This window comes from Arvicola amphibius, chromosome 8 (assembly GCF_903992535.2).
Source record: "Arvicola amphibius chromosome 8, mArvAmp1.2, whole genome shotgun sequence".
Lineage (NCBI taxonomy): Eukaryota > Metazoa > Chordata > Mammalia > Rodentia > Cricetidae > Arvicola > Arvicola amphibius.
The window spans coordinates 81477060-81492094 of record NC_052054.1 but is presented as its reverse complement, the minus strand read 5'-3'; the positions used below and the strand labels follow the sequence as shown (position 1 = coordinate 81492094).

At 47.7% G+C, this 15035-nt stretch overlaps 1 protein-coding gene across 1 annotated transcript; it reads right to left on the bottom strand.

The window, feature by feature from the left end:
* Nucleotides 1-3635: 3635 nt before the first annotated feature.
* Ccne1 (cyclin E1) lies at nucleotides 3636-14104 on the bottom strand. Its single transcript, XM_038339733.1, has 12 exons — nucleotides 13965-14104; nucleotides 13429-13480; nucleotides 13237-13324; nucleotides 12932-13000; nucleotides 8813-8961; nucleotides 8556-8691; nucleotides 6355-6501; nucleotides 5518-5613; nucleotides 5157-5291; nucleotides 4924-5035; nucleotides 4681-4838; nucleotides 3636-4277 (listed from the first exon to the last, which is right to left on the bottom strand). The coding sequence occupies exons 2-12, from the start codon at nucleotides 13449-13451 to the stop codon at nucleotides 4155-4157; spliced, it is 1236 nt and encodes a 411-aa protein (XP_038195661.1). The 5' UTR covers nucleotides 13452-13480; nucleotides 13965-14104; the 3' UTR covers nucleotides 3636-4154.
* Nucleotides 14105-15035: the final 931 nt, after the last annotated feature.

Sequence of the window (15035 nt, the reverse complement as noted above, 5' to 3'; positions counted from 1 at the left end):
CTGTCAGTTTTTTTTCTCATCTTCCTCCACCCCATGTTAAGAACAGTTTTTGAAGACTGCCAGAGAGAATTCAACAACCACATCTAGCCTGGCATGGCGGGGCATACCTGTAACCCCAATATGTGAGACTGAAGAGAAGCTTTGCTAGTTTCAGGCTGGCATGGACTGTACAGCAAAACTGTCTCAAAAGACAAAACTTCAACAGCAATAGGAACAACTGTTCTGGCCGTGTCCCTGGAGGCCACCCTGATCCTGGACTGCTGTTTTTTTTCTGGATCTAGTCTCCATCATTGCTGATGCCCAGCACACGGTTGAGGGCCCACCAGAAAGTACCTCATTCATTCAAGTGAGAAAAGCCAGCGTTAGACTTGAACCTCTTGGGCCAGCCTGATGCTGCACTTTTTAGAATTGGAATTGATGAGAAAAATGACTTAAAGGGGCTGTCTATTTAATTAGAGACAACACCGTCTTCCCCATCTGAGGCTCCTTGGAAATAGTGCCAGGTAAGCCAGTGAAACTGAGCACATTAGAGTTTTCTGGAGTTAAAATAGGAATTAGGACAAGGTAGGAAAAAAATCTATGCTCATTGAATAGGAAATGCAATTGTGTGTCAGCGCAGGAACTGAGTGTCTGCAGCAAATTATATTTAGGACTCTATTGTCGCGGGTAGATTGGCTAATGCCTGGTTTTAAGTGTGGGCTTCTAATGCTGTTACTCCTGGTTAACTCTGCCTGCTAGGTAACCTTGTGGAACAAATGACTGCATTGCTTGAATAACATATTTGATCAAATAGGACAATTCTTTCAAAAATTGAGTTCTCTGTGGCAATTTGAGACCTGTAATCAGCAAATTAGATGATTACAGCAGGGATAAAAATAGTCTTCTAACAATGTCCAAGGTATAAATGTGATTTGAATTTCAAACTGCTGAACATGTGGTAGGAAAATGCACGATTGGATAAATAGGACGAGACATTATCAGATCTGATTTCCCTTCCATCCCTGCTCTGAGCTACAGCCTAATTTTATCCGAATGTCTTGCAGTGTCCTATGCAGCTGAGTTCGAAGGAGGCAAGAGGTGGATCAGGCACTGTGTTCGTGTCTTGTTTGTTTTTTTTTTTTTTTTTTGGTTTTTCGAGACAGGGTTTCTCTGTAGCTTTGGAGCCCGTCCTGGAACTAGCTCTTGTAGACCAGGCTGGTCTGGAACTCACAGAGATCCGCCTGCCTCTGCCTCCCGAGTGCTGGGATTAAAGGCGTGCGCCACCACCGCCCGGCTGTGTTCGTGTCTTAAAGGGCACACCTATCTGCCTCAGAGACACAGTTCACGTGACCTTATCATTGCTCATCTGTCTACTTGGCATGAAATGACCTCTGTAAACCAGCAAGCTGCTTTACCACCCGGGGAAGATGTCACTGGAAAGCTTTCCATGCCAACAGCCAAAGACCAATGCTTTAGGCAGTGGTTAGAGAAATGACCAAGACTCTGTGAGCTGGGAAAGAGACTGTGGTGTGCTGAACCAATAGGCTACTGTGTCCTCAAGTCAGATGCAAGACCCATGCTCTGTCTGCTCTTGATTCTTCAACCAGTGACTTTCCCGATGGTCACATGGCCTCAGCTGCTTTTGGCTGAATAGTAGAACTGAAAGAATGCTACCAACAGGTCTATAGAGCCAAGCCATAAGAGCAACATCTGCCGCAAACCGGAGATGGGAGCTTTGCTGAGGGATCTGTCACTCACTAGTGCTTCCCAGGATTTCATGATGGAGCCACAGGAATTACCAAGTATTATGGATCTTATTCACTCATGAGGCATTGTCCTTTGTTAGCACAGATGATAGATTTGTTATGACAGTACCACTGTTTGATGAGCTCCATGCTAGGCCTGATGTTATATACCTGCAATCCCAACACTACAGAGGCTGAGACAAGTCAGGAGTGTTGTTTGAGGCCAGTGGGGTTACACAGTGAGATCCTGTATTAAACAAATCACAAAACTACTTTTTTGCGTATTGTAATATAGGTCTTTTTATTGTAGCCCAGACTGCCCTTGGACTCTCTCCTGCCTTAGCATCCTGGGTGCTAGGATTACAGATGTAGGCCACCATGGTAACCACTACTTTTTAAAAAACAGCGTCTCTGCTTTAGACTTAGAAATAACTAGTTAGTTATAACACCTTTAATCCCAGCACTCGGGAGGCAGAAGCAGGTGGATCTCTATAAATTTGAGGTGAGCCTCATCTACAGAGTGAGTTCCAGGACACCCAGGGCTGTTACAGAGAAACCATCTCAAATAGCAAACAACAACAAAAGAAATAACTAGTTAGGAATATTATTGTTTGGGCAGATGGCATTAGAGGTAGCCTTGTTTTAAAAGCTTCATCTGTACGAATGTCTTGCCTGCATGTATGCCTGTGCACCACACGTGTACAGAACCAAAGGAAGCCAGAAAAGGCAATAGATTTCCTAAAAGTGGGATTAGAGATGAACTGAGAATCAAACCCAAGCCCTCTGGAAGAGCAGCCAGTGCTGTTAACCATTGAGCCATCTCTCCAGTCTCAGGTGTTCATTTCTGATACACTTAAGTAGAAGACTTAAAAATTTCCAGTATTTTTTAATTTTTATTGCGCTATATAATTTTTCTGCTTTCTTCCCTTCCTCTCCCCTTCCCTTCTACCCTCTCCCATTACCCCCATGCTCCCAATTTACTCAGATCTTGTCTTTTTCTACTTTCCGTGTAGATTAGATCCATGTATGTCTTTCTTAGGGTCCTCTTTGTTGTCTAGGTTTTCCTTCCAGAACTATAAAAGCAGTGTCAAAGAAATAGAATACCTCCAACTTCATATAAATACAATATAGATCTAAAATGACCGTCTCATTTTAGGTTTTCGAAAACCAGGTTCAAAAACAAGTCGAAAGTGGCAATTCCTTCATCATTGTCCCGTGTGTATACACACATTGAAACACTGTGAAGATGAAATATAGTGACCAAGATGACAGAAATGTACACAGCAGGTCTAAAGTGAGCAGTGACCCAGTCATCAGCACAGGCCTCCGGGTGTTTCTATATAGCCAGCCCGTCATCTAATACTACGTCATCTAATGTCCTCTCCTTCACTTTAGCTGCTGTCTAACTTTGCACCCGCCACACTCCCTTTGTCTTGAGACAGGGCCTTCCTAAAGTGGCTCAGGGTAACGTAAAACTTCAGATTCTCCCACGTTGGCTCTATAGGTGTACACCAATGTGCCTAAGTTTTCTTCTTAGAAGCAGTTTTAAGCATGCTAAATTGTTTCAACAAAATCTCTCACGTTCTTTAGTTTGGATGAGGGTGAAGAACATGAACCACAGCTCTGTAACGACCTTTAACTAGGCTGGAGTCGGTGACACTAATGAAACTCCCTGGGTGTGGAATGGCTTCCCTAGCATAGCCTAGTACAGCTGATGACTGCGGTGTGAATACCCGCCTATGCAGGGCATTGTGGGAGAAGAATTTCATGGAAGACTAGGCTACTTGGCAAGCTCTAGGCAGGTATGAGTTACACTGCAAGACTGTCTCAAAAATCATGAAACCGAGAGAACTTGGTCAAGCCATTCTGAAAGGCAACTGTTAGTTTCTATTACCAGACAGTAATAACAGCTGCTTCAAAGATATTATCTTTATTAAAAATTGATAGACATAGCAGCACTTACAAGAGTTCATAAAAGGCAGGGACATGCTGTCAGCTGACAGTGGAAAGGGGCAGCTAGTCCGGGTTGTGGGCTCTGCATCCCATGCTTGCTCACAACTACCTGTCCCACCCAACACAACAGCAACCCAGAACACCCGAGCAGAGGCCAGCAACAGCCGTGGCCTCCATAATTTCAAGCTTTTGTCATGTGTGAAGAGTCCAGTGAGTCAAGTAGCACCCTCCTTAGCAGCTTCTGGAGCACTCAGTGGTGTTCTGGAGGTGGCTGGTGTACCTGACCCTATTGTTAAAATGCGTAGCATTCAATAAAAGCACTTCTGTCTGAGGCCACTGTGTAGACCCCTGCTGCTTTGGAAGAGATGCACACTTTTCCGCAGGGCATCTGCAGGGGCTCCTGACCTCCAAGGCAGCACAAGGAGCTCCAGGCAGCTGCTTCCACACCACTGTCTTTGGAGGCGATGGCAGGTTTGGTCATTCTGTCTCCTGCTCACTGCTCTGCTTCTTACTGCTGTGTGGGGGTGTCAAGACCCCACTGGGAGGAGGAGAAATCCTGTTTTGTTCTGACAATATGGCTTTCTTTGCTTGGGCTTTGTCCTACATGGAATAAAAGGGAAAGTTGTCAACATTAAAGACTTGTTTCACTTGATATACCTTTTTAATATGGAGGCAAGAGGGAAAAATAACATAAAAGTAAAAACTAATAAATCTAAAGTTAGGCATGGTGGCAAACTTGTAATCTTACTTGGGAGAAGAGGCCAAAAACTTGAGTTCTAGGTCAGCCTGGGCTATCTAGTAAGACCTTGTCTAATCAAACAACCCCTTCCACCTAGTCTATGGTCTGTAGACACCCAGACACAGGATCTGTGCACCAAAAACATTCATAATGGAATTGGAACTGGCTTTTCCTAGACTCCCTGGGGCCAGGCTGAAGAAAAGTGAGGTTGTTTAGGCAGCGCTGGTTAAGTACTTGTCTGATGGGACCATGAGCATCACTGACCAGCAAATCCAAGCTGTTGGTGTGGGTCTGGATGTTGTGAGAGTCTTCCATGGGAACTCCCCGGAAGTGCTTGAGCTTAGAACTTCCCATCTCCCGGATAACCATGGCAAACGGAACCATCCACTTGACACACTTCTCTATGTCGCACCACTGATATCCTGCCAGTAAAGAAGGTAGAAGCTCAGTCTGCAGCTGATACCTTGACAAGATACCTTATCTACGAACTCAGGAAAAACAACATACCTGAGACCTTCTGCATCAGTTCTGATGAGGAGAAATGGTACAAGGCAGAAGCAGCAAGGACACCATAAGGAAATTCTAAGCAGCCAACATCCAGGACACACAGATCTAAAAGCTAAGGGGAGACAGGGGTGCTAAGACAGATGCCACGTGAAGCTTCTAGAAGCCCCTGGTGAGCTGTGGTGTACGCCCCCCCCCCCACACACACACGGAGGGGAAGCAGAAAGTCCGCATACCTCTGCAATCTGCACAAAGACCTGCTGTGGGTATTGAGGCATCAGCACTTCACTTGTATCATTGACATATGCCACTTGGACATAAACATTCAGCCAGGACACAATGGTCATAGGGCTTAAACGCCACTTAAGGGCCTAAAAGGAAAGAGATGGTAGTTGTGAAAAGTAGTCCCTGCCACATGTCTAGAGGAGAAGACCCACTTGGTGCACCCATACCTCACATGGGAAAGATAGGTGTGTACTTAGCTGAAGTCTCTCTCTCTCTCTCTCTCTCTCACACACACACACACACACACACACACACACACACACAGAGAGAGAGAGAGAGAGAGAGAGAGAGAGAGATTAATGTGTAACCTGCCTGCATCATCATTAATTCCATGGTAAGAATTTCATCTCCAGAGCAAGCACCATCAGTAACGTAAGCAAACTGGTGTAGCTTTGGAGGGTAGATTTCCTAAAAGGGAACAGAAGGAAGGTGCTGTTACAAAGAAACCATTCCCAGCAGTTTCAGATTGGGACATGCATCCAAAATGATTCCAGCATGCTGACACAGAAAGGATATACTGAAAAGCTCCACACAGGTTCACTTCACCAACCCCAAACAGTTCTAAAGAAGTAAAACTAGCTGGTTGTGGTGGCCTTTAATCTTAGCACTCCAGAGGAGCAGGCAGGGAAGAGCTCTTGAATTTTAGGCAAGCTGGAGCTATACAGAGGGAGATCCTGTCTCAAACAGATGGGGGAGGGGCACCCCACAAATAAACAGACCCATGGATAAATAAACTGAACCTTAAATTTTTTGATCCACTCTATATAATCACACCAAAACAACCTTTTTGTGTTGTTGAGGGTCTTACCATCTAGATATGCTGGTCTCAAACTCCCCACCCTCCCACCTCAGCTGTACAAGTGCTAGGACTAGAGGTGGGACCCACTATGCTACAATTTCAGTTTTTCAGGACCAAGTTCAATTATGCTTAAAGCAATTAATCTAAATGGTCTATGTAATTGCTCCTTGTCTTTACTCTTGATTGGTTCATGCCTGTCCTCCCTACTCCCTGCCACCATGTACTTTAATTTAGAAGCCTTTGACTCAGAATTCAGGATACAATTGACCAGTAGTTGACAGTTTCCCCTAGAAGGCGCAGAACTTAAGACATAATGTTGATTGCATAAAGAACATTAAGGAGCCGTTTACCTCAAGTTTAGAAGCAATAAATAAGGCTGAAATCCCAATAAGCTGTAAAAGCGTTTTTATGATATTCTGTTGTGACGCCATGTAACGATCAAAGAAGTCCTGCGCCAAGTAGAACGTCTCCCTGTGAAGCTTATAGACTTCGCACACCTGGAAGAGGGTCCCATGTTAGTCCATGTTACAACAGCTTCTTGGGCACAGCAGAAGCTAACTTCTGAGAGTTCTGACATAGAAAGAATGCTAACTGCTTTTCTGACTGAGAGCGGTACACAACAGTGAATGCAAATCAGACAGGCTCAGTCTGCTTAAGTGGCAATTCCACAGACCAATCCCCACCCAGCAAAGCCTATGGTAATCAAAGAATGTTTCCCCTTTACAAGTGCCACTGTGACTCAGAAAGAACCTGTGTATTTCTTCACAGCTGGGCAGTACCAGTTACATTTCCTTTTTAAGACAGGGTCTCACTATGTAGCTCTGGCTTGACATGGAACTCATTATGTAGACCAGGCTGGCCTGGAACTCAGAAATCCATCTGCCTCTGCGTTCAATGTGCTGGGTTTAAGAGTGTGTGCCACCACATGCGTGCAGCAGTTTATATTTCTTTTTGCAATGATGGGGATGGAGTCATAGGATTATAGGCTTGTGTCATGAACCTGGCTTACAGTGTTTCCAACCTGTACAACTCTGCATGCAAAACATTTCCAGAAGACACTAGAAACAAGATAGCAGATTCTGGGGCTAGAGAAACAGCCCAATGGTTAAGAGCACTTGCCTGTTATCTATGACCCAAGTTTGGTTCCCAGCACCCGCAGTGATCGGCTCACAACTGCCTATAACTCTAGCTGAGACCTTCTTCTTACCACTGTGGGCACCAATCATAAGTGGCACACACAGAGATACATAAATCTTAAAAACAAAAAACCAGGGCCGGGCGGTGGTGGCGCACGCCTTTAATCCCAGCACTCGGGAGGCAGAGGCAGGCGGATCTCTGTGAGTTCGAGGCCAGCCTGGTCTACAAGAGCTAGTTCCAGGACAGGCTCTAAAAAAGCTGCAGAGAAACCCTGTCTCAAAAAACCAAAAAAAAAAAAAAAAAAAAAAAACACAAAACCCATGGTGGCAGACATCTGTAATACTACTACTTGGGAAGCAGAGGTAGGTTACCTTTGACACCATAGCAAGTTCAAGGTCAGCCTGGGCTACTGGAGAGAGAGCCCATCTAAAATAACTGAGACTCAAATGTAAGCAACTTATCTGATTCCAACACCCCTGGATGTCCACGTCATCAGAGAACGATTCTAAGTCTGGAAACACCAGCATGCATATAAACTAGGAACACTGGCTTTTATCTTATTAGTCTGTCATACTTTTTGTTTGTTTTGTTTTGTTCGAGACAGTGTTTCTCTGTGTAGCTTTGAAGCTTGTCCTGGAACTAGCTCTTGTAGAACAGGTTTGCCTCGAACTCACAGAGATCGACCTGCCTCTGCTGGGATTAAAGGCGTGCGCCACCACTACCCAGCAAGCCTGCCATACTTTTTAAAATCTGGAATTTTGTTTGTTTCTTGCCTGGGATGGAACTCAAGGCCTGCAGTACGTAGTCAAGCTCCACTCCAGCCTCATGTACTTGCTTATTGATCAACAAAAGCACAGAAGTAGGGAAATGATTCTCAGTACAATTAGAACAAGACAGCCTGTTAAGAAATCCTGGGAGCATAGCGGTAGTGGCACACACCTTTAATCCCAACACTCAGGAGGCAGATGCAGGCGGATCTGTGAGTTCAAGGCAAGCCTGGTCTACAGAAGCTAGTTTCAGGACAGCCAGAATTGTTGCAGAGAAACTTTGTCTTGAAATGCCCCCCCCCCCCCAAAATCCTTCTGGGAGGAAGGAATAGACCCAAGGAATTTAAAGTGATCTGTGAGATCCGACTGTTGCAGAAACCTGTTCATGAGTGCCTACAATTAATGACAGTGACCACTGCACAGCTGATGTGAATTCCAGGAGCTATCCTTAGGAAAAATTGTCCAAGGAACAAAATGAATTCAAAAATTTCAAGAACTCAGAGAAAAGAAAGACCATCACAGTACTTATACCAGGCAGCTTCAGAGAAGCAGAATGTGCCAGTGCAAATGAGCACACGCAGAGATTGCAGTAGCACAGAAAGATCTACCAATGGTGGTGCCCCAGCGACTGGGACAGTCAGGCTCACCTCCATTAGCCAATCCAGAAGAACTGCTCGCATCCTTGCCTGTAGGAGAGGATGGCGCTGCAGAAAGTGCTCATCTCTTAGGTAAGTCTTTTCCTTGTTTAACATGATCCTCCAAACCTCTTCTCTATTGCCCCAGCTTTAAAAAGAAAAAACAAGAAACACACAAACCACAGATAGATGTCAATCTGCATTCATACTAAATGTAGACCAGAAAGACAAATGATACCCAGCAGCTATGGATCAAAGTCAACACCTACTTCAAGACTGGAAGTGGGGAGGCTCTGGGTGGTCTGATTTTCCGAGGCTGAAATGCAGTCTTGGGGTACTCAAGCTCATCGTCCTCTTCTTTGTTAGGGGTGGGGATGAAAGAACAGGGGTCCACGCATGCTGAATTATCATCCCAAGGCTGCCAATAAAACACATCACAATGGGTTGGGTGCAACCCAGCACCTTGTCCATTCATGAACTGGTAAGTAGATTAGCTGGGCTTAGTACACTCTTTGTTAAGATGGAAACAGCACGGATAAGCAAAAGCCACAGGCATGTCTTGAAGCTTCCATGTCACTTCTGTAACTAGTTCAGGACATATGGACATCAAATGAAGTATTTGGGTGGCCAGCTGGACACAAGAGAGGTCAACTTATATTACAAAAAAACTGGTTATATACATACATACATACACACACACATATGTGTGTGTGTGTGTGTATTCAACAGGAACCTTCTACCTAACTCAAAACAAGACAAAGTACTACATCATTAGAGCCAAATCAAGTTGTAATCACAGGTCAAGCTAATGAGTCTATGGAAATGATTTTCATTTCCTAATAAGAAGCCCTTATTTTGATTCCTTAAGTTATAAAACAGAGACTAGGGGTTGGAGAGATGGCTCAGAAGTTTAGAATACTGGCTGCTCTTGCAGAGGATCTGCATTTGGTTCCCAGCACCCACATGGTGCTTACAACTCTCGGTAACTCTAGTTTCCAGGGTTTTAGATCCAGCACCCTCTTCTGGCCTTCTCAGGCACCAGCTACACCACATAAAGGTGTACAGGCATAAGATACAGGCAAGATGCTCACACACATAAAAATAAATCTTAAAAAACAGAGAGAACAAGGGTATTATAAGCAGGTAATGAATCTGTGACTGTGAACGCCCCCAATTTAAGACTTGCATCATTTTATGTACTGATTCATTTACTGACAGGCTCTTGCCTGTGCAGTACAGGTTGGTCTCCGATTCATGATCTTCCTGCTGCACCTTTTAAATGATGATTAGAAGAGCACACCACCTATCTGGCACTAGCAAGGTACCTTATTTTAAGCAAAGGCCACTAATGTGAACCAGAGAACAATAGGTAACTGAGAGGTCTACCTGAACTGAATGCCCCTGGAAGCTCTTACAGCAGCCAGGCCACTGGAGGAAGACCAGATTTCCAACTAGTGGAAGAGAGAGCAAAGTTGCATATAGCTCCTCTCTGCTCAGGGTACAAAGAGTCAGGCATGCAAATCATCCACAACAGCTCCTGCCAGCTGTTCGAGAAAGGCAGCTTCCTTTCAGTTCTGGCTTTGCGTGTTTGGTAGCATCTCTGGTGCTGACTCAAAAGGTTCACATTACCACTATAGGAAGCTGCTCTCCATTCAAGAAAAAGTTCTTCTGAAGGTACAAGCTAGGTGCCACCCTCCACAGCCAGATGGCTGGCACTTCTGGGAGCAGGCCTTTAGAGATGAATGCAGTAGTTTCCAGCCTGCAGTTCACAGACAAATTAGGTGAGCCTTCAGCAGACAAATGGACTCCAAAGTTGGCTTTTCTAGAAGCCAGGGGATAAGGCTAAATAAGTGGATAATTAAGTCTGTTTTTGAGTGTCTATCAAGTTTTACAAGATGTCAGAGATCAGCCCGACTTTGAGACCGACTGCAACTATGGCTCATCACCTTTTATCCTTGCACTTCATTTCTTTTCCTTATGCAAAACAAGTAGAGAAGTTTAACTAGTGTGCAGCTTCAAATAAGAAAGTTCTACTTTGCCAGGCAGTGGTAGTGTATACTTTAATCCCAGTACTCAGGAGGCAGAGGCAGGAGAATCTCCATGAGTTAGAGGTCAGTCTGGTCTACAGAGTGAGTTCCAGGACATCTAAGGCTACACAGAGAAACCTTGTCTCAAAAAAAAAAAGAAATCAATGGGGAAAAAAAATTACATTTTGCTGGGTGTGGTGGCTCATGCCTATAATCGCAGCACTCAGGAGGCAGAGGCAGGCAATCTATAAATCCAAGGACAACCTGGTACACAGTGAGCTCCAGGCCATCCAAGGCTAGCTACATAGTCGGACCTGGTCTCAAAAAATGGATATGCAAAATAGATCCCCTCTACCCCAGACAGGGTTTCTCTATAGCTTTGGAAACTGGCCTCGAACTCAGAGATCCACCTGTCTCTGGGCCTCCTAAGTGCTGGGATGAAAGGCGTGTGTCACCACTGCCCAGTGCAAAATAGATTATAACGGCATTCTGTTCATTTAGAATAACTCAGGTAGTAGGGTACATGCTTCTAATCTCAGGACTCTGGAGGCTGAGACAGGAGATCACTGAGTCTGAAGTCAGCCTGGGTCACATATAGGAACCCTTGTTTCAAAACCAAAAATAGTCACTAAAGAATCAAAGAGCTTTGTCGATGTTCAGTATCAGTGAATTTAATGTGACTGCTCTCACTGGCTCAAAGTTGTTGCACTGGGCTGAATGCAACTCCACAGAAACATTCTATGCAAGTAAAACAAAGTAAAACCCCCCACAAAATCACCTACACCCCAAATTCTAACTTCATGAATCTTCACAGAAAAAGAGAAAACTGCATCAACAGTTGTTTCTAAGCTGTCTACTCTACAAACTTGTGTCTAGAGAAGCACAAAGATGCCTTCTCACAGGGAATGAGGGGGCAGTCACAACTGGATTCTCGCTACTGCCCCATTCCCGTGCCACAGCTATGTCTTCACAGCTCAAACAAGGAGCCAGGCCTTTCTTGGACACCCTAAGTACTGCTGCAGTTATTCCTGAGGTAAAAGTGAGTCGGAATCTCCACAAAGCCAGTAAGGAGGGCTTGGCCTCATTCTTACTTGGAAATTTCTGTCAAAAACACGGTTGGTGACATGAACAATCCCTAATTCTCCAAAGCATGGTTATCTTATATTACTACTAATAGTGATAATACCCAACTCTCTGAAGGCTTTCTTTAAGGGGCTATTCTTTTCTAACAGGAAGATAAACTGGCCTTTTTAATGGCTAGCGGGGTCCTCTCTAGAAATACACATTACTGCAGTTCTAGGTGGCAGGACATCATTGCTCGGAAGGCATTATTCAGAACCAGCTGCCTCTCCCTGCTCTCCAAGTCACAGCTAACCTCTTTGGGACAAGAGATGAGGTCAACAGAATACTGTCCCTGCTCAGCTTTATCTGTGATGAAGGCTGAAGGTCTCACCAGCCCCTTTGGAGATAGGCTGTTTCCCCCACTGGAGCCATAACTATAGTCTCCAGTCATTTCTGGAGGCAAAGAGATAATACAAGCTCTCTCTCTGCAAGGATCTGCTGATATTATACCATGCTGCATTCAAAAGATCTGGCAGGCACTACACAGGAGGGACAGAAGAATGAATGGAGCAGCCAGTGAAATACTGGTTGAGACATACGTCATTATAGACCCTTGGCTGAGGCCAGGCAAAGTCCAGACAGCAGTGACCAATTGTAGTTAAGTGATGGTGGACCATTCCAGGCCACAAAGACAAGAAGTTTTGATTTTTGTTTTTGCAACATAATCTCACTATATGGTCTGGGCTGGCCTGGAACTCACTATACGGGTCAGGCAGGCCTAGAACTCAGATCACCTGCCTTTGCTTCCCTACCACCAGAATTAAAGGACTGTGCCATCATACTTGGCAAGAGGATAAAAGTTTGAAATCTGACCTAACGGGATGGAAAAAGTCCATATTTGACACAATAAAAGCCACACATGTGGATGAGGGAGAAGTAGTTGGGAGCCCTAGTCCCCAAGTCACTAGCCTTTGGCAATAAAGCTACAGGGCCCAGCTCTGTCACTGGCTTGCAATGGGATCTGGGTTGCCTTGTGAGTCTCAGTTTCCTCCTGGGTTGAGAGAGGCCCCAATTATATGATGCTCACTTTGGTTCCTTCAGGTCTCAGTACCTGTAACCTCAGAGGTGCTACTCCAGAAACATAAACCCTCCCCACAACCCCAGGCCCAGTAGAAGCCAGGCCACACTGACAGGCTCCCGTGGTTCAGCCATGTGGCCTGCGGCTCTGGTTTGGGAAACTTGGAAGAAAGAAAGCATGGAACTCAAGAGACTGAACGCTCCCTAGGCCAGCCGACCTACCTGACTGCTATCCTGGCTTTTCACAGTCTTGTCAATCTTGGCAATTTCTTCATCTGGATCTTGCAAAAACTAATGAAAACAAAAAAATTACCAATCCACCAAGGGAACACACGGAGCAACACAGAGACAAAAACACGGAGAGAAAAGGGGGAAAAAGTTTGTTAGGTTCTGAGTTACATTAAACTAAAGGAAACCTCCTCATCAAACTAATTCTCTTCATTAGTAGAAGAGAAGACCCAAATTTGGTACCCAGGTATGATGGAATGGTGGGGAGGTCCTTCCCAACCTGTGTCCTTTGTACTCACAACGGCCACATTCGCCTTCCTTTTTCTGGAGCGGACCGAGAGGTCAGGGCCACCCTCTTCTTTCATGCTGCCGTGGTCCTTCGCATCTCTGCAGAGGCATGGTGTCACGGAGGTGGGGCTCCCCAAAATCTCAGGCCGCCCCTCCCCCACCGCTACTCACCATTCCCCTCCCGCAGCAGCGAGGCCACTCACCTCTCCTTCCTTTCCCTTGGCATGGCGCAGTGCTTGGGCTCCGAACTCAGACCTGGGGGGGGGGAACATCAAACAGGCATCGTGGTGAGCACAGCCCGCAGAAGGGTCCCGAGTCCGCCGGTCCGTCCCGGGCACCCCTCCCCCCTCCCGCGCGGGCGGCGGCGGCGGGAGCCTCCCGGGCCCGGAGGCCGGCCGGGAAAATGGCCGATGGGCCCGGGTGGCTTGTCACCCGCGGGCGCTGCTGGAAGTCTACGATCCCGGGTCCGAACCTGAGGTTGGGGATGGAGGCCCAGACGCCCTCCGAGAGGACCCCCGATCCATCACCGCCCTCGGGACTGGGGCTGCCTGTATCCCCTTCTACACGTCCCCGTGACCCGTCTCTCACAACCACCCCGGCGGGGCAACCTGAGCCGATACCACCGGGGACCGGGCCACCCGGTCTCGCCCCACCCCCACCCGGGCCCGGTCCGGTCCGGTCCGACCGGGTCGGGACGCTCTGAAGTCGCGGGAGTCCCGGGAGTCTAGGCAGCCCGTACCCGAAGCTGTGTTCGCCGCAGGCAGGCGCGCTCGAGCGGGCAGGAGGCCGACGGCGGGCGGGAAGCAGGAGGCGGGAGGCGGCGGCCGAGCGCGCGGCGCTGGCGGGATCCGCGCCTGCCCCCTACACCGCGCTGGCTGCCGAGCCGGCTGCTCCTGCGCCCGGCTTCGAGCGGGACATTTAAAAATCCCAGCGCGCGGCACCGGCCCCGGCCCGCCCTCGAGCCCCGCCCCGCGGGCTGCGAGCCCCTCAGCGGCCGCAGCAAGCCCGGGGCCCGCCCCGTCGCTGCGCGGGCCAGCGAGGCGCTCTGACAGGGGCGTGGCCTGCGGTGGGCGTGGATGGGCGGTGGGCGTGGTTTTAGGAAGGGGGGCGGGAATAAATGACAAGGCCCGCGCGCCAGAGGGGCGTGGCGCGAACGTGGTGGGCGGGGCCTGCGCGGGGCGGGACGCGGGAGAGTAGGCTGGCGCGCGCGGCTGCGGTGACGCGGGAGAATCTTGGCGCGAGCGCTCGAGATGTTCAGAGTGTGCGGGGCCACGAGGAGCCGCGTGGGCCGCGCGAGTGGAATGTCATCACTGCAGATCGCAATGATCCTCTGCCGGGCTTGGCAGGAGGGATGCTCGGGAGGGTCGGGCGCAAAGAACCAGCCGTCGGTCGGTCTCCCGCGCGCGCGCACTGTCTTTCCTGGCGCGTCCTCCCCGCCCCTAAGACGCTGAGTTCCGGGCCCTGAGTCGGGGCGTGAGTGTCCCCAAGGTCACAACGGCGCGTGGCGCCTGGGACCAGAACCAGGATTCAGGCTCTGGTGTGAGGTCTCCAGTGGACCAGCAAGACCTTTAATCTGTCAATGCCTCTCAGGGCATTCATTCATTCATTCATTCATTCAGCTATGCAAGCACCTTCCTGTGCCTCTAGCACAAATTCGCCCAACCCGCATGCAGTCAGGCCTTTTTGACCCTCAGGTCCACGTGCGGTGAGGTGGCTTCCAGTCTAAAACTTTACTCCAAGTGTTTTCATTAATCCCAGAATAAGCTCAAGGCTCAGAACGTGAAGTGACCCTTACCCTCTCAGACCTGAC

Coding starts and splice junctions, on each gene's coding strand:
- Ccne1 (XM_038339733.1), bottom strand. CDS start 13,451: ATGCCAAGGGAAAGGAAGGAGAG. Junction 8,962..12,931: donor AAAGCCAGGATAGCAGTCAG/GTAGGTCGGCTG, acceptor TTTTATTGGCAG/CCTTGGGATGATAATTCAGC. Junction 5,036..5,156: donor TCTTTGTGCAGATTGCAGAG/GTATGCGGACTT, acceptor GTCTCCCCTTAG/CTTTTAGATCTGTGTGTCCT.